The 27781-nt window shown below is 44.5% G+C and overlaps 1 protein-coding gene across 1 annotated transcript in view; it reads right to left on the reverse strand.

Moving 5' to 3' along the window:
- Positions 1-2323: 2323 nt before the first annotated feature.
- RNF128 (ring finger protein 128, E3 ubiquitin protein ligase) overlaps positions 2324-27781 on the reverse strand; it is a 65969-nt gene continuing 40511 nt past the window's right edge. The window contains exons 3-7 of the mRNA XM_015408388.1: positions 11117-11188; positions 10409-10491; positions 6056-6152; positions 4535-4703; positions 2324-3738 (exon numbers count right to left, since the gene is read on the reverse strand). Coding sequence (XP_015263874.1) covers positions 3620-3738; positions 4535-4703; positions 6056-6152; positions 10409-10491; positions 11117-11188 — 540 coding nt within the window. The 3' untranslated portion in view covers positions 2324-3619. The remainder of the gene's footprint in view (positions 3739-4534; positions 4704-6055; positions 6153-10408; positions 10492-11116; positions 11189-27781) is intronic.

Genomic DNA, 27781 nt, shown 5'->3' on the forward strand with positions numbered 1-27781 from the left:
TAATACAACTTGAAAACGGGGGGGGGGGGGGGGTTTGTTTTCTTTAGGAGTGCAAGGGCAAAGAAACAAAGGGAACAGTGAGTGATCTATCGAGTACTTTAAGAAGTGTGCATGCACGTGAAAGTTTATACCCTGAATAAAACTTTGTTGGTCTTAAAGGTGCCACTGGACTTCAACATTGTTCTGCTGATTCAGACCAACATGGCTACCCACTTGAAGCTATGGTTTTTAAATGTTAATTGAAGAAGAGATCGGGAGTAAAGGCACTGTCACTGGATAGTTAAACCACGATTTATTGGCAGTATTAGTTATATTAAAAGGAACTGATTTCTGTTGATATGTTTGCCTTATTCACTACTTGAATATCTCAAATATGTTTGATCAGCAAGGCATATGTTCACAATCCGCTAGCAGATATTATGCCCAAGTTCTGTGGAAGTGTCATTCATGTCAACGGTTTTCTCCTTTTATTCATGTTGGTAGCACTAACATTCAAACAGCAGCCTGCTTTACAATCTCCAGTATCAGTGACTTTTGTCAGAGGACCTAGGTGTCTCTGTTCAGTTTTTTGTAAAAATTGCATCTCCACCCCCATAGTTTTTAAATATCAAGACTCAGTCATGGTAGATGCCATAGTATTCTTCTCCCTCCAGTAAGCTTAGAATCAAGAAAGCTTATACCCTGAAAAATGTTGTTGGTTGCTATGGACTGGATTTAAATTCTGTTCTATTACAGACTAGCATGGCTAGCCACCAAATACTTCTGTCCCCACCCACCCCCGTGAGCAGGGACTTTTGAAACTGAAGAAAAAACTATGGGACCATGTATTTTTAGCAGTAAGATGAACTCTGAAGCTTAAGAATTGTGGCCCAAATAATTCATGAGCTCACAGAAGAATAGTAAACTCTTATGTTACATGTGCAATCCCCCATTCATTCAAAAATACTGTTAAAATTAATGAAGGCCAGTTAAACAGGTACACACAAGGGTTAAATCAAGTAATTTTACTTCTGACACTTCCTGGTGTTCCAAAGCACCTTGCCCAGAAGCTGCAATATGATTAGCTTCAACAGCCTGCAAGTATGTGGTTTTTACATATGGTTTGCTGGAGGAACAACTCAAATATCAAATGTTACCATTTGAATATTTTATATTATGGAGTTCTAGCCCACCTGGTTCTGAAAATGCATGATAGATTATTAACGGTGTAGAAAGCCCAGCAAACACAGATCACATTAATGATTAGGAATCACTGCATCTTAAACCCCCCCCCCAAAAGCCAAAACCCCCAAAAGCCAGCACAGACAGATTCTAACAGGTGCCTAGCCGTAAACACTGGGCAGTCTACATGGAGAAGAAACTCCATAACAGCACTGAGGGAGCCACTGTGAATTTTCCCTTTGCACTCTTGGTGTCTGAAGTTGAACCCAATGTAGGCAATATCATTAAGAGTACTCACAATGGAGCCTAGAAATCACAAGGTCAGCACTAGAAAAGGCACTTTAAAGCAGCAGAACTATTTAAGATGTGATGTGGAGTTTTCCCCTGTGTGCATTCTCACTGCACCTGTTTTACCTTTTGCCACATCAACCACCCAAAACGGTGGGGAAGCAATTTCCAATACCCTTCTGAACATATGAAGATGTCTCATACAGTCAGCTCATTATAGCAGCCCCACAGAATCTTAGGTAGAAAAAACACTTTCCCTAATCTTTTCTGACATCTGAGAATTGAATCTGTGATGCCATGCATGGACTCTGCCATTGAACACAGCTCTTCCAATTACATAATTCAGACTAGATTCAGGTGGGTAGTCATGTTGGTCTGAAGACGTTCAGTGGCACCTTTAAGACCAAAGCTTTCATGTGCATTAAATAGTCAGAATATTTAAGTTATTTAAACATCAAGCGTCTCATGGGTGTGATGGTCTATAGCCAACAGAAATATATATCTGATGGAATACAGTTATTTTACAGTCATATGACCTTCCACATTTTTGCCTGATATGCCACAGGTTTCTACAATGCTCCAAGTATAGAAGTGGCTAATTGACTCTTAGGATGTCAGCACCTTGTGCTCTACCAACTCCCTATGAATCTCCCTGTAGTTAGCATATCAGAGTAAGCTAGCTGCTTTTAACTGCTGAACACATCAGCAGTGGACAACATGCTCACACAGGTCTTGTACACTGCAAAGATTGGTTGTGTACTAATACATAGCATAACAGACTGAAGGTTATTCCAATGTTTCTTCAGTTCCAAAATATCAAAACCATTGACAAGAGCTAGACGGCCAACATACACCATTTTGTACACAACCGCTTTTATTATCAAAAATAAGTGAACATCCTAAACAGGCATTAGAATAGGTTTATTTACATTTTGTATTCAAAGATTTTTAATAGAAATCAAATATTTACAACTTTATCGCATACTATGCAAAAATGAAGGGGAAAATGTATTGCTTTCTCCTGTTAGATTCAAGTGAATTCATTACTGTTCTTTGGGCCAAATTTGTGCTAGCAATTGTAATTAGAAACAAAACCACAGAAGATGCAAAACAAAACCACAGAAGATGCAAAACAATAAAATAAAATAAAGTGCATTAGATGATGTAGTAATTCACTTTGGTGGATGAGGTTGCACAGTCCATGCTAAGGCACCCCATGTTTCCTCTCCTGCCCAAATCCAATTCCCCATCACACACATAATTAAATAAGCAATTTTAGAAGTAGTTTACCCATTTATTGCCGATTTAGCTAGCTTCCCAGATCAGCAGCATTCTTTGGGTGTCATTCTTTATCTAACTGTTCCTTCAGAAGAGCAGCAACAAAAATTCTCTCTGATAGAGATTCAGCTTCTGACAAAGCTGAGAGCAGCAGTTTATTTAGAATAGGCCTGGTTTCTGGGCTAAGGCAGTGTTTGCACCGCTTGAAAACTAAAAGCAGTTCAAAGTAATTTGGGGGGAGGGGGAATGGGTAATGTCTTAAAAACACCTGTTTTCCTGTAAAATATGCAGGTAAAACATTTGACCTCTCATCCAGAGTATTTTTTTTCACAAGCTCAGGTGAAGTAGATGTAGGGGTACTGCCAGTGACAGGTATGTTTGGTTCTAGTTATTAGTTGGTGTCTAGCAGCTTGATGCAGCATGGGCACTGCACTGAAAATAAGGGCACTCTGTCAGTTGGATATAAGGGGATGTTAGCCCAGACTGAATCTGAAAGAAACACACCTTAGTGCTTGTTTAAACTAAAGCAAATTAAGACAGTTAACTTAAAAACCAGGAGTTTTTAAAAATGATACACAATTTATATTTCTGTAGGCTGAACGAAGTTCCACCACATGAAAAAGTGGTTGTGCTCAGATGGCTAGGTGTAAGGATCTTTCTTTCTTGGTCTTGCTGAAAGAAAGACATATATCTGAAGATTACTAAAACTAATACTAGAAGAAAAAATAAAGTTAAACGTAGTGGGCAGGTCACTCCATGTAATTGCAGTCTTAAATCATGTATTTTATCTCAGTATCATCAAGGCAACATTGCTGCTACAGTAGCTTTATCAGAGTTGACATGGCTTGATGCTGGTATGACAAGCAGCTAGCAATCTTGTTACAATGGCCATTTAGGACTTTGCATCACATGCTTGTATTTCATCTGCCTCGAAACCTGGATTGTCAAGGTGTGGAAGTACATCTACAGCTGGAGGCTGGGATGTGCTGTTCACAAGATGGAGACTGTCACCTGTTAGAAATGAAGAAAGAACAGAAATTTAGAAATATGCATCATACACTGCATTCCTTTAGACTCGAGTCAGAGCTCTGTTTAAAGGAAAATTTATGTAACTGGACTTGACTAGAGAGGTGGAAATATAAACTAAGCATATTTTGGTTCTACTCTGATGCATTCTATCCGGCATCTGATGCGGCTGCTTGTTCCGTGTGCTCCACAGCCTACAAACACTGTTGGTTCACAGCTCCATCTACTAGCAAACAGCTTGCATGGTGGGTCGCACAGAGGTTAAGGGAATGAGCAGACAGAAGTCCTCGACTCCAAGCTTATTACGGCTAGGAACTCACTATGGCTACTATTGCTCAGCCTTGCAGAAGTTATTGCAGGGATTATGGAGAACCTTTGTGATGCTTTTGAAACCCTTAATGTGTGGTGCTTTTCTTAAGCACCTATATTTGCACATTAACACAGTCCCTTGCTGTTAGTGCAACACATAAAAGTGGGCACAGATTTGCTAAAAGAGCAGATCTCCAAAATACTGAGAGTATTAATTAATTTGGCTTTCCTTATTTAGGGAAGGCAGAGGTGGAAACGAGGAGAGTTGTAAACACTTCAACTCACATGCCTTCATGTGAACCTCCAGCAGGTGGCAGTACAAACATGAATTTCCTTATTTCTAATCTTAACACATATCAGCAAGTTCACTTATTCACACTCCACTACTCAGGGAATCAAAAAAATCTGCACCAGAATGTTAAAGTAGCTCTCACAGTGCTAACGTAATTTGTAAAATCAATTAAATACTTACTCTCAGAAGGAGCGGGTTCCTCAAGAGGTGGCTCATCTGTTCCCTGTACAGAAGCATAGCCAGATGATGCAGTCTCACTATGATTATCTTCTTCGTTAACAGAACGGATGTTAGAGGCTTCATTGGACACTGTAGCTGGGAAAGATTCTACTCTGTCTTCTATGTCCACCTGTGTCAAGAAAATTGAAATGAGATGACACAATGGGTAACATTACAATAGGCTTGATCCATCAGAAAAAGATGCTGATGGTTGTGAACCTTTCCTGCATCCTCTCCCCCCAGCAGTCCTTCCCAACTCAAGCCCATAGCTATGGGGAAGCCTTGGGGCGAACAACAGCCCCATGAATATGCCTTGCAGGAGGGGAGGGAGGCAGCAGGCGCGGCCTCACTGGGACTTCCTGCTTCCACAGCTGACTACTGCAAGGCAAAGCCACACCCCTCCCTCCCTCCCCTCCCTCTGGCTTCCTCCCCTCCTGGGCTGCAGCTGAGCAGGGGGAAGTTAATAGGGCAGAGCTTTGCAGGACGAGAGGTGGAGCCGGAGCGCACTCCTGGCAGATCAACCAACCCACTGGTGGCCTCTCAAAGTAGCTGGCTAACCAATGGCTGAGCTGCTTTGGTGCACATGAACAAGGACCACGAATGGGGCTCAGCCTGAGCAGTGCCCATGGAGAAGAAAGAGGTGGCAGTAGTATGCACGAGTGGGAAGAGGGGGCCAGCCAGCCAATGCTTGTTGGTAACTGCCTCAGCTTCACTGCTAAGGCACCTTCCCCATAGGGAGCTAGAGGAGGTCCTGTTGCTTTGCGGACTCCTTGTCTGTTGGGGCATCAGAGCCTAGTCTTGCCCCATTTTCTGCCCCACCTCCTTTTCTGGGGAAAGCAGAGGCTGGTGTGGGACAGCACTGGGGGTTTGGCTTCATTGTGTGGAAGTAGGAAGACCTGGCATGTGCCCCCCCCCCCAGTGTTCCCTCACAGAAATTTTTCTGGCTACGGGGCTGTTCCAACCCTTGGAAAATTTATTCCTAGTGTTGCAGGACCCATTTAAACTAATAGCCACATAGGTTAGGAGGCTGCAGTGGAGGGGCTGAATCATCCTCCTCCCTCTCTTCAATTAGCAGAAGTGCCCTAATGGAGGAGGCAGGGTAATTTCCCCCCTCTCCCCTGAAGCCTTCAGTGTCAGTGGAATCCATTCTGCAGAACAATGAGCTTTTTCCTTCTTACCATATTACATTTGTCTTTTTGTCTTTGAGGAAAGTTTAGACAACCTGGACAGAAATTATTAAATCAAAACAATTGCTTTCTTAGCAGATCTGCTGATCTCTTATAGCACTTCAGAAATACATCATGAAGTGGAGAGCCACAATTTTTTTTAACCTACTCTCTGAATTTTTCTCCTCTGCTCCTTGGCCAAAATATCTCTATAGAGTATTTCTGTAGTACTTACAACAGCAACATTCAATTTTACCATCTAGAAGTGACAGAAGTTAGATTTTGTTAGACTGAGCATTTTGAGTTGCAGATGTACCTCGATTCCTAGAGCCTTGAGTATGTCACATTTACACATGGGACAAGTCCTGTGTTCCAACAGCCATGGGTCAATACAGCTCTTGTGGAAAAGATGGCTGGAAAGAAAAGTTTAATATGATAAAGCAATTCAGTGCAAGAGCAAAAATTCTTAATCAAACAAAATAATGTAGTGGGGCTGGGACTGAAGAACTGGAAAAACACCACAAGCAAACAAAAAAACCCTGTAAGGCATCAAAACAATCAGTGTAGGTAAAATGTATCCCTTAATTAAAACACTTCAATCTAATGACAAGAACCTTAATAAAGCATAAGAATGCAATGGAACTGAGAGTGATGTGGTAGTATTTTTCATTAAAGAAAAAACACTGATGGCAGACAGTAAGCTGTGTAGAATTTGATAGAATGGTAAAGAAAAAGAAGAGTTGTAGGACTTGATGTACAACTGAGATGAGAAACTAACTGCAAATGAGGACAAGACTGTGTTCACACAAGCAATAAAGTGTGAATGTGTGCAAGAGAATGTATGTATACAAGTGAACTAGCATTAAGCATCTGGGTAAACAGACTTGCAAGGATGTGCAAAACCCACTGGCCCCTGCAGCCTTTGAACAACCGGTAAGGCTGAACAGGTCAACTCATCATTTGGAAGCCATTAAGAATCATTTTTCACATTCTTTCTCTCTACCTGCCTTCCTAACCTCAATCTAATAGTACATGTACACAGACAATGGCTGTGGATAAGCTTCAGTACTTTGAATTATCAGATTTATCAAACACAGTTATTGAGTGATGTGCTTGGAAAAACCTCCATTCAAAGGCTTACATCTGTAAATCTAGATGTCAGGCCCTGTGTCTATGATGATCTTCTGAATATTTTGGTTTCAATCCTATGCAGAGTCATGCTAGAGGTATCAGTTCAGGAAATGTATTTTTAATTTTATATTGCTGATAAACTCTGAAATGCTTAAGGTGCCTCATGTAATGCTAGCGATTCATGCTTGCATACCAGACATCTAACTAAACTGTAAAGGAACAGCCGCAGGGGTGTGAAAGGACAACAGTGATATGGATCATGGCAGTAGTGGTGGGGAAAGGTAGGTATTACCCACACACACATACACACACACACACACACATTTTCCTGACCTCTCCTCCTCTGGGGTTTGGAAAGGTACCTGAATCACTCCTGTCTTTCTCCACTCTTCATACTTAAACCAGCCTTGGGAGATGATTTTTAAGCATGGAAATTATATGGTAATGGCGGAGGGGCTAGCCACCTTACTCCTCAGCACTGCCACCCAGTTTATATCAAGCAGTCCTGAAGCTGCCTGTTCATTTCCATTACACATCTGAGGATCTCAACCAATGTACCGTCTAAGCTCCACTGTGTTTTGAGCAGAAATTCTACCTCATGAGCAGTGTTCCCTCTAAGCTGAGTTAGTGTGAGCTAGCTCACAGTTTTTTAGCCTCCGGCTCACACACTTTTGTCCCAGCTCAGGAAGGACGGCTCCGGAGCAAACGGATTCATGCAGTAGCCAAATCGCTCGCTCACAGCCTGAATGCCAGTAGCTCACAAAGTAGAATTTTTGCTCACAAGACTCCACAGCTTAGAGGGAACATTGCTCATGAACAAAAAAAGCTAGTAGCATTAAAGTTCTGAGCAAGTCTACATTTGAGTATTGCATAAATTATTTTTAGAAGATTATTTCCGTAACCTTGTAAAAATCTCAGAATGAATTCTTTTAAACTATATTTAAACTATATTTTAAGAATAATTTAAACATTATAAGAGAAAACTGAATCACATCAAATTTCATTACACAAAATATTGTCCTCTACGGGGTAGACTAGGCCTCCAGAGAGCAGGTCTACCTGCCTCTTTCCACTATATTGGTAGACCTGGCCTTGGACCTGAGCTGACCCTTAGAAAACATACCAGTACTTGGGGGAGGGAACACTTGCAGTCTACTTTTTTTTTTTTTAGTGAAATATGACAACCAGCATTACAAGTCGAGTATAACAGATGTAGACCAATCACTGTCAGAACCCTGCCTAACCTAACAAACAGGAAGTTGCTTAAATGTTATCAACCTGGCCATCTATTCAGATATTTATATCCCACTTTTCCCTGTGACTCAAGGCAGCTTAAAAACCATACTGAAAAGCATAATAGGGGTGTGCAAAAAAAATTATTTTTTCTGGCTCAATTATAGCCTATGGGGGCCATTATAGCTGCTAGTGCCTCTCCTCAACCCTCCTCCCCCCAGTTTAAAAAAGATTGGACCAGGGATGGACCAGGGGGTCCAATTCTATGGGCCCCAGATGGAGGTGCCCCCATCCTCCATTGTGCTTGGTGGTAAGCTGAGCAGAAATCCTGAGCTGGCCTCTGAAATATTGTGTGCCAGCGTCCCCCAGCACAGCTTAGGGGGAACTGTAATCTCAATAGGTCCCCAGCATCATGTGCTGTTTGCCCCACATACTACAACTGCAATCTGTTAATAAAAATCCTGTGAGAATTGCAAGGCTGCATTGGTTTTAGAATGTGCAATAGCAGACACTCAGAGAACACTTTCTTTTGTGCATCTTTATGAGCCACTATTCTGTGTGTGCCTCTTCCAAGGGCTGGCAGTAGTGATGGGCATCAGTATTGGAAAGGATCTAATCACATGCAGTCTAGACACACGGCAGAACTACCAATCCTCAGCACAGAGAACAAAGGACAAAGCAATAAGTCACAGACATATATCAAGAAGTCTTCCTCTGTGGGTGTGAGTTCACAAAAACCTTATAAAATGTTACGATTCATTTTCATTCTTCTAACACCCTGGCAGTTTCTTTTGTGGCACACCAATATCCCCCAGCACAGATGTGAGGAACCACTAGGGCTGCCAAGTGGGCCCGGGAGGCGGGGAAACCCCTGCTTTGGAGGCCAGATATCCACCGTGGCGAAATCGGGCCCCGGGGGGAACTCTGCCCCCCGAAGCTGCGTCACCGGTGGTGACGCAGCCATGTTGTGCACGTTGGGGGCGTGGCCCAGATCGTCAGGGGGGAAACCATATGGGCCGATCTGGGCCACGCCCACAACGTAGCACAACTTCCTGTGACGTGCTGGTGGCGCTCCCGGAGCCCAGCAAGGCTCCCCCACCGGGCAAGGTAAGACCACTTGGCAACCCTAGGAACCACTCTATTAGTCAGTGGTGTCCATGACAGAGTATTTACCAGTTCTAATACATACATGAGGAAACTTCCACATCATGGTCCATTTTAAAGCTTCCTTTTTCTGTGAGTAATTCCCTTGTTGAAAGGTTTGTTAACGATTAACCCATGGGATAATGAAAAATTGAGAGATTTCTTTCACAGATTTACAGCTAAAATATTTACTATTAAAGGAGCATTCAAGGTCATTTTTGGTAATAAAAGCTTCTATTCTATCATGTAATTATGAAGTGAATCACCACTCCTTTGCAAGAAGAGATTCAACCCTTAACCAAGCCAATGTACCCTATAACCACTGCATCTGATAACTGCTGCAATATGCTAGTGATCCAAAATCTTTGGTTAAAGCCAAATGTCGTTCTTGCTTGCATTTTAAAAGCTTCCATTTTTTAAAGTATTAAAGCTTTTAAAATCTTAGCAGAAGAAGTTATCCAACTGTAAATTTAGAACTATATTGAACACTGAACAAGTTCTGAAGCGAAATTGTGAATCGTTTTGTTAAAACTGAGTCAAGACTTTGGATCCAACTACTCTCTGAGCAATTAACTAATGTGAGGAAACGGTGGAGCTGCCACCAAAAATGGCATCCTTGAGTTATTTTTCTCTAACCTCCTCTGTAGACGTACTCCATCCTGACATCACCATGCTATGCCCTCACGCCATCAGCAGGAGCCAATGATAATGGATGTGGGGGAAAAGCATAACATGACAATGTCAAGAAATGGGATAAACTGTCCATACTCCTTAAAGGGGCAGAACTTGACACAGGAGTGCCATTTTCAGCAGTAGCCTTGTGCTGTTTATAATATGTTTCAAATTGAGCTGCCCAGTAACCAGGAGGTGTGACAGTTACCTGGCTTGACTGAATTTTCTTAGGACTGCACAATGGCTTTTAGAAGCTAGTTTTGCAACAGGAGGTAGGAGTGAAAATAAGATTTGCCTACTAGCATAAATTTAGAGATCTCCTGTGAGAATCTCTGTTCAAGCAGAGCACAGCTGAACATACTGTCTAGCGGAATTCACTTTAGTGCTGCAGGAATATAAAGGAAGCAGCAGCATTTTGCTTAAATGAGAGAAGAGGAAGAAAAATGGGAACATCTTTTAGTTAGAATATATAACTGAAGACAGAACCTACTTGCATGTCAAAATTCGTACGACATCATTTGGTTTGTACACTTCAATACACACAGCACAGTTATCTCCATCAGGACCCGTTTCCTAAAGGATGGAAAAGTTTCTTTGTCAGCAAGGGTGAGGGTGGGGGCTTAAGCCTTACCTCCCCAGTGGTATTTTTACAACTTAAATTCAATCCAGAGATTTCCGGTCGGTTAACCTGCTTGGGAAGGCTTAACCTCCCTGCCCCATGCCATGGTCCTAATTGAAATGGGGCCCATAGCACCTACTTTTTAAAAGGAGCAATGGCTTGGGAGCTTATTCAGATCCCAGCATCTTGTCTGGTTTGTCCCTTAGTTTGGAAAAAAACCCTCATGTAAGTGGGTGATTGATAGTAATACCATCTACAACAGTGCTGAGTAGTCAGCAAACCTGAAACATCTCCAACATCAGCCAAAGTTATGATTTAATTTTGCATTCATTCTTTTTTAAAAGAATGCATAAGGCTCGTTTTACTCCTCTTTGAGGGGTTCATGGCTACTAAAGCATCTCAGTGTGGTACTGTAAGAGTTTGAGGATGAAGTTTAAAAGCCTGAAACTAACCTCAAAACATGTTAGTTTGCTGTATTGTGAACAGAGGGATTTATGTATATGGTTATTTTCTGGAACAGCAACACTATCTACATTAGTAACTTATTTGAGCACTGAGAGAGATTCTTGTTCACTTTACCGTGTCTCCTTGTTTCAGGGTACGAAGCTGAAGCCGTCCAATAGCTTTTCTGGCATCTGCTTTCAGCTGTCTCTGTAAAAGACAAGCATTGAGTTAACAGGGAATTTATTCTCCCATAGAGAATGGTGACTAAACTCCTATGCCATTTATCAACACTGAGGCTTTTAAAAACAACAACACATAAATAAAAGTTGCTTAACAGTATTAACTATAAGATAACTATGAGCCAAGACACATATCCATCAAACAGTTTATTTAACCTTTGTAAAACATGTTGCAGGGTTTATATGGCAGCCTACAGTGGCAAAATAGTATTGATGAATGGCCTCTAGAATGGAAATTTCCAAACACAATTGAAATATTTTCAGAAGAGTTTTCATTAAAAAAGAAAAACTTCAGGCTCTTCACTGTAATTATCCTAAACATAGTTACTTTCACATTCATCAGTACTTCTTTATGTGGGCTACAGAAGTCAGTGTTCAGTGGTTAGAGTGTTGGAGAGCAAGAGACCCTAGCTGGAATCCCCAGTCTATCACAGAAGCTTGTTGGGTGAACCTTGGGCGAGTCACACATGATGAGCTTATAAAAACAGAGGACAACAGAATGATGTAAGCTGCTTTGGGTCCCCAGTGGAGAGAAGAGGGATATAAATGAAGAAAATATTTCAAGAAGGAAGCCCAGTCACTAACTAGTTTACAATCAGGTGGTCAGCTGTGTTTGGTCTGAAGCAGCAGAACAAATTTAGAGTCCGGTGGCACCTATGAGTCAATTAAATCCAGTCGCTCATTGCTCAGAACATACCTGAACCACTTTGTAGTCAGAAAGGGAGTCATGCATTTCATTTTACTTAACCTGAAAAGCTGTGGGTGCCTAACTTTTGTGGAGAGCAATCCTGATTCAAAGTGTGTGAACACAGCTAAACCAGCTGGAGTGTGGAATACTGCCAGCCACACTGGAAAAGACTCTCAAAGCATTTGTCAGAACCAGAAAGGAAGTTGGGTGGACCGCATTCCCCTCCTCAGCCAACAAAGACTGCTTAAGAGAGCTAATCAAATAGCTTCTGTTGATCTGCTGGAGCAACAGTTGGAGACTTCAGCCAACCTAAAGAAGGACTTCTTAACTGCTAAGAATGTTACATATATTAGTACAGGGACTAATATTAGTACAGGGCAGATACTCAAGCCAGCCAATGCTTTATGTGATGTTAAACCCGTTAGTTACACAGCTTTCCTGTGCACAGATCAAAACATAAAATTTATCAGATGACTATAGAGAGAGAAAAGCACAACTAGCATGGGTTTAAGTGAAACCTAACCAATAAATAGGAACAAAATAACTAATTCTTTAAAGCCAGCATATTTTAATGTGAAAGAACCAGCATTCAATTTTGTCAATCAAATAACAAACATCATCAGTTCCCCTTCATTTCACCTCAGACTGGTCTCCGTCAATCAAGAAACTACAAGGCTATCCTTCAGTTACATATAATGATCGGTCCTTTAGGAATACTCATGATTGGGCCTTTCAAAATGTTTCAGATACTGTTAGAGGCTGCAGAGAAATAATAGTGTTTTAGACTTGAATGGTATGGTTGAACCAGTCGCCTATGGTAGTCTTAGTCCAAAATCTAGACAAACCCAATTTTGCAGGTTTTAAAAACACTGGAAAAAGCAGAAACTAGCTCTAAAAGCTGTTTGACCAGCATGACAGACAGCATGAGAGAAAGAGAAGGAAGGAAGAAGTATGTGTAATACATGCAAGAAAATCCCAGAAGAAGCAATGATGAATTAAGCATTTATACTGAAACCAGCAGTCAAACCAGCAAGTTGCAACAAGGGGAAGTCTAAAAGATACCTAGTATATTTGGTCCCAAGGCCATTTAGAAACAGCCCATGTCTACTTAAAATCATTACGGAAGAGTGAAATATAGATAAATGGTAACTGCCTCATTTTGCACTTTGAGACCGATTTGCCATAGATTTGTCATGACGATTCACTTCATTTAACGTGACTATAAGTACTAGTAAGCAACTATGATTATATTCTGCACAAGCAACACTTGTTTAGCTTTGCAAAAATAATTTTAGGTTGGATAGCTGTAATTATAGTCCGGAGGAACCTGAACTGCCCTGCCACCAGTAGTGTAGTGCAGGATGAATGGCTGTTTCACAAGGAGTCAAGCCTATTCAACCTAGGAAAATTTGCACACAGGACACCTAAGCTTCTTTTCATGGAAGAGGAACAACCTTTCCTACGGTCTGACAAATACCTGAACAATTCCCGGAAAATACAAAGAATGCTAGGTATTCATTTGTAGCCCTTAAAGGGCAGCGACATCCTCAGTATTGACCATTTTTACAGGAACTAACTGAGTAACAGACCTTAGAAAAAAGGAAAAGCTTAGCACTACAGTGTTGTTTCTGGTTAGGACAGAACCAGTCAGTTCACACACTGATAACAAGGCATGTTATATGCACAAATCCTGGTTTTTTTTAAATCAAGAAGCAAGTCTGAGCAGTGTTAATTAAGCCTGCCCAACAAGTAGGCTAGCCCCTTGCGGTTTCTATTCACCATAGTAGATCATTCCCTTCTTGCATGAATGACACACTCGAGAGGGAACCTTAATTACTATGATGGAAAAATCAAAGCTGACTAGACAGGAAATATTTTAAAAAATGCAAAACAAGTGGAATTTTTTTTCTCTTTTCAGCCTCTTTTTATAATTTTAGGCTTGCAAAACAGACTGTGCCGTGCAGAATTAACAATAGCACCTAGCACGAGCATGCAGATAAAATGGGCTGGATTTAATCATCCTCCAAGGGGAAGGAGTCTCCCCCCCTTCCAAAGAGACACTTAAGAAGATACTTTTGAAGAGCTCCCACATCTAGTCATCGAGAGGCAATAAGCACAGGTGAACAGGCGAGGCTGAAATCAGTTTCCAGATTGGAGCGGAGCACATTTTCACATAAGTGACAGCTTGGTCATGTATTATAAAACCTGTATTAGAAATATATGAGTGGCAAACTGGAAACCGTTTGTTTACTGTAGCCACAGAGCTTATTGGACTTTACATGGATAATAAATAGTTCCAGAGAGACGTGACAATTAGCAATTCCCTGGACAATTTTTCAAAATTCAAGTCATCGACATTCACAGTGTAAACATCATTTAGCTGTTTTACCATTAACAAGATCCAAAGTTTCTTCTAAAGTGGTGCATGAAGAGAAGAGCCATAATTTTGCATACATACGAACACTAAGATTAGTTTCCATAAGGCTAATACAACAAATATCAATGTTGATGAAAGCATCAATTGTTCCCCCTACATTTGGCCCTCTCTATACTACTAGGAGACAAAAGGAAGTCTCTATGATGTAACGTTTTAATGAACACATCTTTGTGGTTTGTATGTAAGAAGGGCCAAGTTTGCAAGGATCTTAGCTGAACATTTCAGGTATGGAAGGTCACATAAGTGCCAAGGACTGGACAACTAAATGTCTGTTAAGCAGTTTGAAAAGAACACCTCCAGGGAGGGGAACAATGGTAAATCACATCCATCCATATCTCAGGGAGATTGTCCCCCCATCTGATATCTCCAAGTGCATACCACCTGGAGACCTCTAAGTTTACAATCCAAGTTTAGCTCTCCACACAGCTCCCACAAGGGTAGAGTATATGTGATAATAGGGAAACTGTTTAACATTCTCAACCTTTTGGAGAAAATATCAGTACATAGCCCCTCACTTTCTCATTAAAGTCAATTCCCATCTTTCCCACTGAATCCCTAAAATAAGAAGGAAGCCGCTTTCAGCTATGAACCTTGAAACACCTGGCCTCTCTTACAAGGAAAGCATGAAAACCAGAGAACCCTTCAGTAAGCTTTAAGGTTCTCCAGCCTTGTTAAGCTTGTGGGCATTTCAGGAATTTTGAGAACAGGTAGTTTGTAGTCAATCACAAAACATTGGGAGGTTCCAAGCCAAGTGTGGGGACGGCAACCTCTGGAGGCATGCCCGAAGGTTAATGTTCGCACAGGGAGAAAAGGGAAGTAGTGTGCAAGGTACCGGTAAACATCTGCTGAGATCACTGAGAGAAGAAACTTGGCTAGAGTCGGGTTAAGATAAGAGGGTGAGCTGTGGGCAGAGCACATCCTGTTATTTTAGTTCACAGCCTGCTTGTAGCTTTTCAATATACAGGGCAGGGGGGAGGGGAAAGGGGAAAGCTAATAAAAATGCTGCTGAAGCCAGTCCGGGTCAGATTCTGCAGATCTGTGTCTCGTGTCATTCTTGAACGCTCAAGCCTTCAAGTGCCGCCCAACGTGGGGCACCCCCGCAGGAAAGGCTCCATCTCACCAACGCCTGGCATAGGCCCCTGAGTGCACTCCTCGTCGTGTTTTTACGACCCCTTCATTGGTGAGTTGTTAACATTCTAATGTTCAGTTAAGTCTGGCTGTAGATCAGATGCATCTAAGTGACAGGAGCTGACAGCTCTAAGTGTCTGAAGAGCTGGCTCTAACCGGTTCTGGCTAGTTCCTGGCAGAACTAATTAGCAATGACTCAGCATTGGACCTGATTGGTCACTGCAAGTATAAGTACAGTGATGTACAGTGTAAACTTTCTTCTTGTGAATATCTGGTGTCTGCGTGAGCATTTTGTCGGTCTGTATAAAATATTGGTGAAGTCTTGTGTGAATAAACTGTAAATAGCTTTTACACTAAGCCTTGAAGACTCAAGTCTTATTTGATACTCTCACACCCATGCACACCCTGCAGTGGGCTAGCACCACGTAACATCAACATGAGTATGGGTGGAAGATTAACACTGCAGCAGCAGAAACATTTGAAAGAACTACAGTTCCTAGCCCAGAAGGCCGGCCGGTCCGTGTCTTCTGCGTCCCTTACCCAACTGCTTTTGGAAATTCAGAAACAATGTCCTTGGTACCCTGAGGAGGGTTCCCTAAAACTTAGGGACTGAGAAAAGATTGGGAAGACTTTTCACGCTGAGCCTCGGGCTCCCATGGAAGTGTTACATTCCTGGTATCTGTGCAGGTTTGCGGTCGAGGCTATAGCGCCTGTCTCTTCTCTGGCTTCTCCTAAATGCAGTGAAGAGGGGGGCCCTGCCTATTCCCAGGGGGCTCAATTAGTTCTACCCAAGCCACCACCGCCTCTTGCACTTTATCCCCCCCTGCCTTTGGCACCAACACTGCCTTCAGCACCAACACCCTTAAAGTCTTTACCCTCGATGCGTCAGAAGCCGTCACCAGTGGATCCGCCAGATAAGCATCATCCGCCCTCACACCCCACTCCGTGAAGTGTTCTTATGGACCACTTAAAGAATCAGAACCCTTCCTTAAAGGAAATTAAAGAGATTTCTGAAATGTTATCTGTGTGTCCGGTGCATCTCACCGGAGACCAAGATGGTGCTGGTAATAACATAGTGGAATACAAACCCCTTTCTTACCCTATTTTAACAGAATTGCGAAAGTGAATTCGAGACATGGGGTTACAAAGTACTTATGTTCAACGGATGTTAGGGGCTATTATGAGAAATCATGTACTGGTCCTAGAGGACTGGAAAACAACATGCCACATGCTTCTATCTCCAGCTCAATATGTAGTGTGGGATAGTGAATTCCAACAACAATGTCATATTAGGGGACTAGACTCTAGGGGTGCCTATACAGCTGAGCAACTTTATGGCTATGGGGATTTTGCTCAACCCATTCAGCAGATTGTCCTGCCCGCGGCTACCTTGGAGATCTCGTCTGGTTGTGCCTATCGTGCCTTTCAGTGAGTTCCAGCCTCTGGCAAGCCGCTGCAGACTTTTTCAAGTATTAGACAAAAAGCCACTGAGCCCTACATTGAGTTCATTAATAGACTACAGGAGACTTTAAAGCGTCAAATTGATAATGAAGAGGCTCAGGTAGAACTCTTGAAGAAGTTAGCTAAAGAAAACGCTACTCAGGAGTGTTGCCGTTTAATAACTGGATTGGGCAAGGATCCCTCTCTTTCTGATATGCTTAAAGCATGCCAGGAGGTGGGTACTCAGTCCTACCAGGCGAACCTGCTGGCAGCAGCTATACAAAAAGGCAATAAGCCCCAGGGCAAGTGCTTCTACTGTGGCAAATTGGGTCATTATCGGGCCGAATGTAGAGCTCTAGGGGGAGGTGGGGTCTGTCCTAAACCACAGAATCCGAATAGGAACAAGCCAAAGAGCAAATGTCAAAAGTGTCAGAAAGGATACCATTAGGCCAGTGAGTGTCGGTCGGGAAACTCTCGACCGGGCCCCTCCTTGGCCCCGGTACAAACAGGGAGCATGGGCCCCAATCCTCCTCCGGGGGGGCTCCATTCTAACTACTCCCAGTGCCACTAAAGGTAGCACAGGAATTGATTTGGTTTTAAGACAGCCGGTGCACTTCAAATTCCCGGGAGAGGTTATGGTGGTACCCTCACAACTCTCTGGTCCCCTCCCTTCTGGGTATGTGCGACTTATGCTTCCCCGCTCGTCTAGCGGCAAAAAGGGGGGGGTTGTAGTCCCTGGCGTCATAGACTCTGATTACACTGGGATTCTTCAATTGTTGACTAATCTCCCCCAGACCATCCCGGAAGGCAGTTCTCCTGCACAACTTATCCTCGTTCCCTATGTTGTCCCTGCAGGAGGGTATGCCAGGGAGTGGGGTGACAATGGTTTTGGCTCCACCGACCCTCTGGTAGGATTAACTACTAGCATAACCACACAGCGACCCAAACATTCATTGTGCAGGGCCGTCCTTTTTCAGGCATCATTGACACCGGTGCTGATGTGACCGTAATCAGTTCCTCTGCATGACCCTCTGAATGGCCTTTAGAGGATTGCCCGAGTGTCTGGGGGGTGGGGGGTCGACAAGGAGCTCAGCGGGGCACTCATTTTCTCTCCTTTAAGTTGCCGGACTCCTCTATTGTTGTCTCTGTGCGCCCCTATGTGTTGAAACTGCATGTTACTTTATGGGGCCGTGATTTGATGAGCAAACTCGGAACCTCCTTTACAATTCCTGAGGATGGCTGCTCCTGCTGAGTGCACAGCGCTTCCCCTAACCTGGCTCCCTGGGGAGCCAGTTTGGGTAGATCAGTGGCTGCTACCCCGGGACAAGCTGCAGGCCCTCACTGCCTTGGTGGCGGAGCAGCTTGCAGCAGGACATATAAAGGAAACTACCAGCCCATGGAATACCCCAGTTTTTGTTATTAAGAAAAAGAGTGGCAAATGGAGAATGTTGCATGATTTGAGGGCTGTTAGTACCTGTATTCAGCCAATGGGTGCTCTCCAATGTGGGACCCCAAATCCTAATTTCATTCCAAATGATTACCAGCTGTTTATTGTAGATTTAAAAGATTGCTTCTTTACAATTCCTTTATACCCCATGGACAGAGAAAAGTTTGCCTTTACAGTCCCGGTGGAGAACTGTCAGCGCCCAACAAAGCGCTATCAATGGAAGGTATTACCCCAAGGGATGTTAAATTCACCAACCATGTGTCAATATTATGTTCATAATGCTCTTCAACCCTTCCGAGACCAATACCCACAGGCTTTAGTTTATCATTATATGGATTATATTTTGGTGGCCACGCCCCAGGTTCCCCCTAAGTGGGTGGGAGAGCTGGCCGTGACTCTCGCCAGCTGGGGTCTTTAAGTTGCCCCGGAGAAAAAGTTGCCCCTAGAGTGGATGCTAACCTCATGGCGCTTTTCCTTACCCTACAACAACTCTTGCAAGCCCAGGAGCACCCCTACTACGTGGCCCAAATCCGCAGTCATTCTGGCCTCCCCGGTCCCTTAACAGAGGAGAATGCCAGGGCTGATCAGGCAGTGCATGGCCTCTTCACCGATCCTGTAGAGAGCCATCAGTTCTTTCATCAAAAATCCCATGGCTTAGTGGCACAGTTTGGTATTCCTTTGGGGGAGGCCCAGGCCATTGTGGCTTCCTGCCCCCATTGTGCAGGCTTTTCCCACTGTGGCCTTGGTCCTTGTGAACTTTGGCAGATGGATGTTACTTATGTTCCTACCTTAGCCCCTTGGAAATATGTGCATGTTTCTGTTGACACTTTCTCTGGTGCGCTTTGGGCTACCCCTTTGCGTGGTGAAACAACTGCTCATGTCGTTTCCCACCGTATTGCCGCTTTTGCAGCTCTGGGCTGTCCGGAAAGGTTGAAAACTGATAATGCCCCTGTCTATACCTCCCAAGCCTTCCAGCAATTTTACACCCATTGGGACATTGTTCTCTCCCATGGGATCCCCTACAACTCTACAGGACAGGCCGTGGTGGAGCGGGCCAATCGCTCCTTCAAAACTATTTTAGAAAAACATTTGAAAGGGGTGAAAGGTGGTCGCATCCCAAATCAGGCCTGGATCATGCAACAAGTACATCTGGTCTTATTCACTTATAATCATTTAAATTTTTCTCAGCTCCCTGGAGCTGCCTCTTCGTCAGCCTATGACCGGCACTATCGCAGCCGGCCACCGCTCCCTCAGCCTGAAGTTTTCTACAGGGCTCTGCCTGACTGCACTTGGTTGGGCCCGGTCCCCTTGTTGACCTGGGGGAAAGGGTATGCTTCTGTTTTGTCGCCCACAGGTCCTCTCTGGGTTCCAGCGAAGTGTGTGTGTCCAGCGCATGGCGTGGCATTACAGGGGGCTGAACCCGGTTCCAGAGCTCCAGAGCGTCAGCCTGACCGAGACCCCCCGGCAGCCGCTGCTGAGGACCAAGCAAGCCCCCCCGTGACCTGGGGTGCCGTGAAGCGAGTGACCTGCGACGCACAGAGGCTGCTCCAGGAGCAGGGCAAGGAGTTGACACCCGAGCACTTCTGTGTTGCTCTCTTTGTGGCTATTACTGCAAATTCTGCTCACACCTAGTCTGCAATTCTCTGTTTGCACCCCACTAATGCAAGCTTTCCCATACATCAACAGTCAACAGGACGACTCTGAGAACTTGAGCCCAGAGTACGTTATCAAGTCTTTGGCCAGCAGTTTCTGGACCATTTGCAGTCTCTTTTTTTTTAAAGCCCCCGGAGGGGATTTTTTATTGGTTTTTATACACTACAAAAGCTACAACAGAAAAGAAGGGAGGGGGAAACTACATATACAGGAGAAAGTAAGCCGCCCTGAGCCCGCATTGCGGGGAGGGCGGGGTATAAATTGAATTAAATAAATAAACTTTACTTCTTCTTTTCCCTTATCTTTCGCAACTTATAAGGACTCTTTGGGGCTGCTGCCCCTTGCTCAAACAGAGATTCCTCTCCGGAAGAACCAGTTTCCAGCTCGCCACTGGACCTGCTGTCCTCTTCTTTTTTCTCGTCCTCTGACCTTCCCAGCTGTTCCTTTAAGAATTCTTGAGCTTTTAGAACAGAGTCAATCTTTTCTTTTTTGTCTTTGATCTTAAATGTTACGCCTTCTGGAAATAGCCATTTGTATCCAATTGAGTTTGTTTGGAGAAAAAGCACAAGTTCTTTATATTTCTTTCTACGTTGTCTTGCTTCAAATGGAATATCCTTTAGCGTTCTGATAGCATTCTCCCCTGCTTTCAGGGGTGTTGCAGCCACCGCCTTCAGGATAACATCCCTGACGTGCCTCTTCGAGAATCTTACCACAATTTCACCAGGCAGATTATTTTTCTTTATATATCCTGAATATGACCTGTAGGCCACATCCATGTTGTTGAGCAACGATTCCGCCTTCATTTCTGTTACTGGGGCTAGTATCTCACTCATCAGTTCTTTAAGATTATCTCCTCTATTCTCTGGCACACCCTGGAAGCGCAAGACCATGTTGGCCTTATCTATTTGGACTTGCAGCATTTGATCTTCCAAAGAAGTTTGGTTTTTTTTCCAGCTTTTGCACTTTCTTCTTCACTTTCTGCATAGTTGCGGCCACTTCCTTTACTTTCCCAGCATCCTGCTTCATTATTTGGATCAAATCAGTTATTTGCGTTTGATGTGCAGTAATACTTTGTGTTACCACGGACATCTGTTCTTTGAAGTTATTCAGCTGTTCCAGTAGAGGGCGCATGTAGTCAGCTACAGCCTTTGCCGTCTCACTGGTCGTTTCCGGCTTTGGGCTCTCCAATTTTGTTTTCAAAAGTCTTTCTTTGTCCCTCTTCCCCGCCATCTTTTTCGTTTGTTTACTTTCGCAAAAAATTTTAAAGTCTCTGAATGTGCGCTTGACCGCTTAGCCTCGCTTGGGTAAGTACTTCTAGACAGTTTCTATCGCGTTTTCTTCCGCTCCCCCCCTCAATCGCTCAAGAATTCATGCACATGGGAGGCGTCCCTCCCCCGCTTGCTTTCTTCCCCGTTCCGTAGGGTAGGGTGGGGAGCTACTTTTCCTCTTTAAACGCCGCGAAACTGACTCACGTTCATAATTGGTCGTTCTACTTCACTTTTATTTCTTTTCTGCCGCGTGATCTCCTACGCTCGGCCCGGTCAGGATCGCTAAGCCCATTCGGTCTCTCAGCACGGAGAACCATCGGAACGAAGAGGTGCCTCAATTCTCAGGCATTCCGCCCTCGAAGAGGCAGCCTCTTGAAAGTTCCATAGCCAGGGTCCCTTCGCAGGGACCCTGGGGGGGTTGCGAGCCTGCGCCCCCCCTTCTTCGGCTGGAGTGCAGCCTCACCTCCGGGAGGTCCGGGAGGTGCGACTGCTAGCGCACCGCCATCCACTGGAAGTCGACCATTTGCAGTCTCCATACGGGCCGGAACTGGTGGCAGGGCCGGTTGCAGTTTGCCCTCATTATCTGTGTCTAGTCTGGTTCTATTCTGATCCCACAGACTCTCCCTTTGGGTGGGGGAAGGTAGAATTTCAGTTTCGCAACCCCGACTACCATGATGCGTGGAAGCCTCGGCTGTTTTTCCAACGGCGGCCAGGCTCTCCAGATCTAGTCCGGGTGTGGGAACACTCTCAAGGCCTCTTTGCCCTTTCTGAGACTCACAATCCTCCCTCCATAACTGACTGTACTTTTTGGCACGATCTCTGGTGTATGCGTTGCCAGGGTCTCCATGGCGATTCCACCGACTCCTCCGATTACAAGTCCACCGACTCAGAGGCAGAAGAGGATGAGGATTGGGGAGATGGCGAGCCAGCACCCGGGGCAGCTGTCTGGTGGGATTGGGTTATGTACTAACCTACTGTTTGTGTTTCTGCTCAGTGGGACCCGTGGGGGGGGGGGCCCTTCCAAACTCTCTCTAGGGTCACAACTTCGTCCAACCTGCATTTGGGGTTTGCCTCCAAGTTGCAGCAGATCAGCAGTATCACCAATTGTTGGGTTTGCTTACATCATGGTCTATCGGTAGGGTTTGGTAACTTGGCAGGTAGGGATTATACCAATTATACCTACGATGGTCTCCCAGTAGTATGGAAGGACCCACCGCGCTCTGACCTGGGGATGTGGAGAAGAGTTCGCCTCACTAACAACCACACATACATCACCCGCACATTTTCAGGTCAGGTGCTTGAGCCATTCTATGTTTGCTTTGAGCACAATGGCACTGGAACTCCACTAGGCTGGCTGCCCTGGGCTCGGTGCAGCACTGTCATTCATTTCAATCAGACCTCCTTAAACTGGCAAATAACCAAAGGCACTCAGAATCCCACAAAATTTATTGTTGATCAAACCTGTCCTTCACTAGACCTTGATGCCTTTAATTTCACCTTGCAACTCCAGCTCAATACTTCTGGGGTGGCCTGGTTTGCCCGCAACAGTTCCTGGGGCAATTCCAATGATGGTTTGTTTCGCTTAGTAGCTGCCGCATTATCCTGTAATACGTCCTCCTATTCCAGAGATTCTTGGCTTAATGCTACCTGCAGCGCACATGCTGCTAACAACGCTTCCAATCCCGGGTTCTTCCTCACTCATCCAGGGTGGGTCTTTGTGTGTGGTGACCCCCCCACACCTATAAACATGTTCCCTATCCATTTCAGGGTCGCTGCGCCCTCGCCAACCTTCAACTCCCTTTTCATATCCGAACCTCCCTCAATGCATCTGAATCTGTAAATATGGGCCATTGGGTCCGGAGGAGCAGGGCATCTGAAAACCCCTAGTCATTAGAAGTTCAGGTTTTCATAAAATCATGTGTGCTCTCCTCCCTGGCCTAGGTGTTTCTGAGCTAGAGCAAGCTATTGGTAACCTATCCGCTGAGATTGAGCAGTCCTTTAACCTCTCCAGTCAAGTCCTCACGGCGCTCAACCAGGAGCTTTCTTCCCTGGCTCAGGTGGTGCTTCAGAACCACCGGGCTTTGGATCTCCTGGCTGCGCAGTGGGGAGGTACCTGTGCATTAATGCACGAACATTGCTGTTATTATATAGATGGAACCGGGAATATTACTACCGGTATCGCCCAGCTTCGCCAGCATTTAACGGTATTTAAGGCCATCGCTGACTCTACCTCCTCCTCTTGGTCTTTAGATTGGTTGCTTCAATGGATTCCATGGCAATGGCTACGGCCATTATTTGCGCTCATTTTTGCACTCCTCATTGGGGGCCTTCTGCTTTGTGTATGCATTCAATGCTTGCCGGCAGCCCTCTCTCTTTGTCGCCCCCCGACTCGGGCCTACCCTCTTCAGGTGTCTGTGACCTGGCCTTATGCCGACCCAGACGAGTGGCCTGATGAGCCTGAGGATGAAATTCCACTCTTAGCCACACACTAAAACCCAAAAAGGGGTGGCATGTGGGGATGGCAACATCTGGAGGCATGCCAGGAGGTTAATGTTCGCACAGGGAGATAAGGGAAGTAGTGTGCAAGGTACCAGTAAACATCTGCTGAGATCACTGAGAGAAGAAACTTGGCTAGTCGGAGTAAGATAAGAGGGTGAGCTGTGGGCAGAGCACATCCTGTTATTTTAGTTCACAGCCTGCTTGTAGCTTTTCAATATACAGGGCAGGGGGGAGGGAAAAGGGGAAAGCTAATAAAAACGCTGCTGAGCCCAGTCAGGGTCAGACAGATTCTGCAGATCTGTGTCTTGTGTCGTTCTTGAACGTTCAAGCCTTCAGCCAAACATCCTCCTATTATTTAGGCAAATGATCCTGAATGGGTGCTCCTCATAGACAGAAAAGTGACTTCCCTGCACACAAAAGCCTACTGAGCTCTTCTGAAGCACCTCCTGCTCCAGTGAGGAGGAGAAAAGCCAAGACTGGCTCTTTGCTTTAGAAAAGGAGGAAATGAGCACCAGTAAGCACATTAGTGGACATCCTGGGCACCACCATCTAGCATCACTGAGCTAGAAAGTGTTTTCCAAGTTCTTTATTTCATTTCCCCAATTCCTTTCATTTGACTCTGTGAGTGCTTAGAATTTTTTAAAATTGGAATTCTAGCCCTGAGAGATTGTTGTTAGACTGACTTCCCCACAGCTGGCTGCTCAGCTTATGTTACCTAATATACAGGAAAAGATGAGCTGAAGATAAATATATTTCCTGGTTCTCCCTCTTAGACAGAGAAGGGGCTTGGTCACACACATGCCAGCTGCTGAGACTTAGAACTGTTATTTATTCTTATTTATTTATTTATGCTTTCGACTTTGTATCCCGCTCGAACCCCGAGGGGTCTCTGAGCGGCTTACACAATTTCATTTATCCCTATCTATGGCCACATCGTCAGGGTGGGACAATTGTTATGGGACAATCAGGCCCACAAAGAACTGCCAGATGGTGGCAGTTCTACCACAGAAGAGCCAAAGGGACTGGGCATTATGTGTAAGGCTACACCAACCTCACTAGAAAACCTCCCACCAGATCCGGCACTCCTTGACAATGTCAATATTGAACAAGTGGCTACAAACCAGAAAGGCAGGTACAGCAGCAGAGATACTCTTTAAGAAGTTTGCTCCTACGCGTTTGTAGCTGGCAGTTCCAATTGGCTATGAAAAGCCCTCCTAACAGTGATGCTAATAAAGCTAGTTGGGAGTCAATCAGTTCTGTAGGAGAAGCTTTTAGAATCGATGGAGCAAAATCAACCTTGTCTATGTGTCGGAGTCAATTTTTTTCCTGCTCTGGAGAGATGGAATGGGAGCCTCTCCACCTGTCACAGCTTTTCCCCACAAGAGGTTGGCTTTAAGATGGGGAATCCTGTAATTTCTTGCCTTAGGCGTATACACATTTGACACATCCTGTCCCTCATCTAGGCAGAGTAGGCACAAGGAATGGTTGTGTGATTGTGATATTTCTTCCTTCATACTGGGAACCTTTTAAAAATATTACTTGTGCTATAACGACAGAATAAAAAAATACAGTAAAAGCTTTATTATCCATTACTCATGGGGAATGGGGGTTGCCAGTCAACCAAACATGCTGGGTACTTGAGCTTATTGCTCTACTCCACCCTCTGCCCCAAGGAATCCATGGCACCTAAACCCCACCCCACTGAGAACACCATGGCTGTCCTACATAGCATACAGACAAGAAGACCAGCTGCCCAGAGCTCTCTGGCATAGCTGGCTCTTAACAGCTTAAGGCAGGCTGCAAGGGAAGGTGGCACACGAGGGTATCAGCCAGCACCTAGCAAGAGCTGGAAATATCAAGGTGGTGGGCTGTAGAGGTAGGAATGGGGTACACACACTTGAAGATGCAGGGGTATAGTGGCTGAGGAGAAACAGCTTTCCCTCTGGGCAATGCTGGATAAATGAGCATTCTGGATAATCAAGTAGTTTACAGCTTGTACTGTAACTTCATTTTTATGTTGATTTTTTGGTAGAAATAATCATCTATTTGCTTACATCTGATGAGATACTCCAAAAATATATTCTCTATATAATAGCAAACAGAAAACTGAAGGATAAAGCCCCATCCATGCAACATGAAGGCAAGAAAAGCCACTGGAACAAGGAGACTGCATCACACTTCAATGATCCTGGATTCCACATCAATAGTAGCCAGGATTTCCCCCCCCCCTCTGTTGGGGGGCATTTAAATTCCTTAAGGGGCAGTTAATTTAATTAAAGTTGAGAAAAGAAATCCTGCCTAAAGGGAAAGCTCTATCAACTACTATTACCCCACCCCCGAACCTCTCCAGCAGTACTGCAAGTTGCAGTCGGCAACATTAAAAAGACTGTAAGGAAGCTTCGTTAAAGGGACTGTAAAAGGAAGCCACACATCCATCGATTCCATCCAAGAGAGCAATTTGAAGGCTAGCAAATCTGGAAGGGGGAAGGGGGAGAAGCACTCTAAAACAGTAAAACAGCCCCCCACAGGCTACTCATCCCCAACCACCCCAAAAACCAGGCCTCACCCCACCCTGCAAAAAATCCACCCACCAAGCAACTAGCCTATAAAATACCAAAAATGGAGGAGGAGCTCTGTTGGTTCTGCCAAGGCTGACGACTGTTGCAATCCTGAATTGCCAACGAGGAATAAACATGGAGAGAGCAACTGCAAGGCTAGTAACAGCCCGCCCCCCTCCCCAGCTCGGCCCCACAGCAAGCGCGGTTGTCGCCCGGTTGCCTCAGGCTCCCTCCCCTTCCTCGGGGACGGGAGGGGGGACTGGGAGGGGTGGGGGGTGCTTCAAATTTGATAGGGGTGCCTTCCCATGCACCGCACTGCTGCCTACATATGCACCGCACTGCTGCCTGTACATATGTAAGTCCCATGTGGGACCTCAACACTGAAGAACTAGCATATCAGAGAGATAAATAAGTTTGAACCCTTATCACCTTCATATAGGAAACTAGCACTGCAAGGAGGTTTTGTGTATGGAAAATCCCGCCATGTTCTCATCAACGCTTATTCAAGCTATTTTTAATGGTTGGGTTTTTGTTCTGTAGGATTTAAAATGAGTATCCACCTTTGAGACTGCAGTCAGAAGGAGAAAAGTGACAGAGGGGGGGCACTCTTCCCAAGCTCCCTTCATTCATATAAATCCCCTTCCTAAAATCTTCTCTCAAGAAGAAAAGCAGCTTGGACGGCTGTATTGTATGAACAAGCAACCAGAGGTGAACGGGGTTTTATTAAGCCTTCATCTTTCTTCAATGATGTGGAGTTTTAGAAAAAGGTGGATTGGAAAAATTTTCTAATTTTCCAAGTAGAACTAGACTTGATTTAGCATGTTTAGTGCCCTTTATATTCAGTAAACAAAACTGTAATATCCCCATGCTGCTTTTATATCCTAACAGAAAATTGTTAACTGTAATATTTATTAGGGAGGGGGGGAAAGCAAAGCACTTCAAGGGCCATGGTACATAATTTGTAGGTTATTAACTACACTAAAATCCAGATAACATCAGCCCTTCACCAACTGGTCTTCCTCAGTGCAAGGTTAATAAGAGTTGAGAGCTGCACCAAACCAGATCCTCTATGTTTATCTTGCCTCTTCTCAAAGGAGCTCAGAGCAACATATATCTTTACCAGTGTTCCCTCTAAGCTGAGATAGTGTGAGCTAGCTCAGAATTTTAGCCTCCAGCGCAGAGATTTTTGTCGTAGCTCAGGAAGGATGGCTCCAGAATAAACTAATGTATGCAGTAGCCAAATTGCTCGCTCACAACTTTAATGCCAGTAGCTCACAAAGTAGAATTTTTGCTCACAAGACTCCACAGCTTAGAGGGAGCATGGCTCCCTACCCACTCTGCATCCTGCCTATACTGTGAGGCAGACTGGACTGGGACATGATGACTGACCCTAGTTAGGGTTGGTATACCAGCCAGTTGATCAGTCTACTGACTGGTTATTTA

This window comes from Gekko japonicus, unplaced genomic scaffold, assembly GCF_001447785.1.
Source record: "Gekko japonicus isolate JY-2015 unplaced genomic scaffold, Gekko_japonicus_V1.1 scaffold643, whole genome shotgun sequence".
NCBI lineage: Eukaryota > Metazoa > Chordata > Lepidosauria > Squamata > Gekkonidae > Gekko > Gekko japonicus.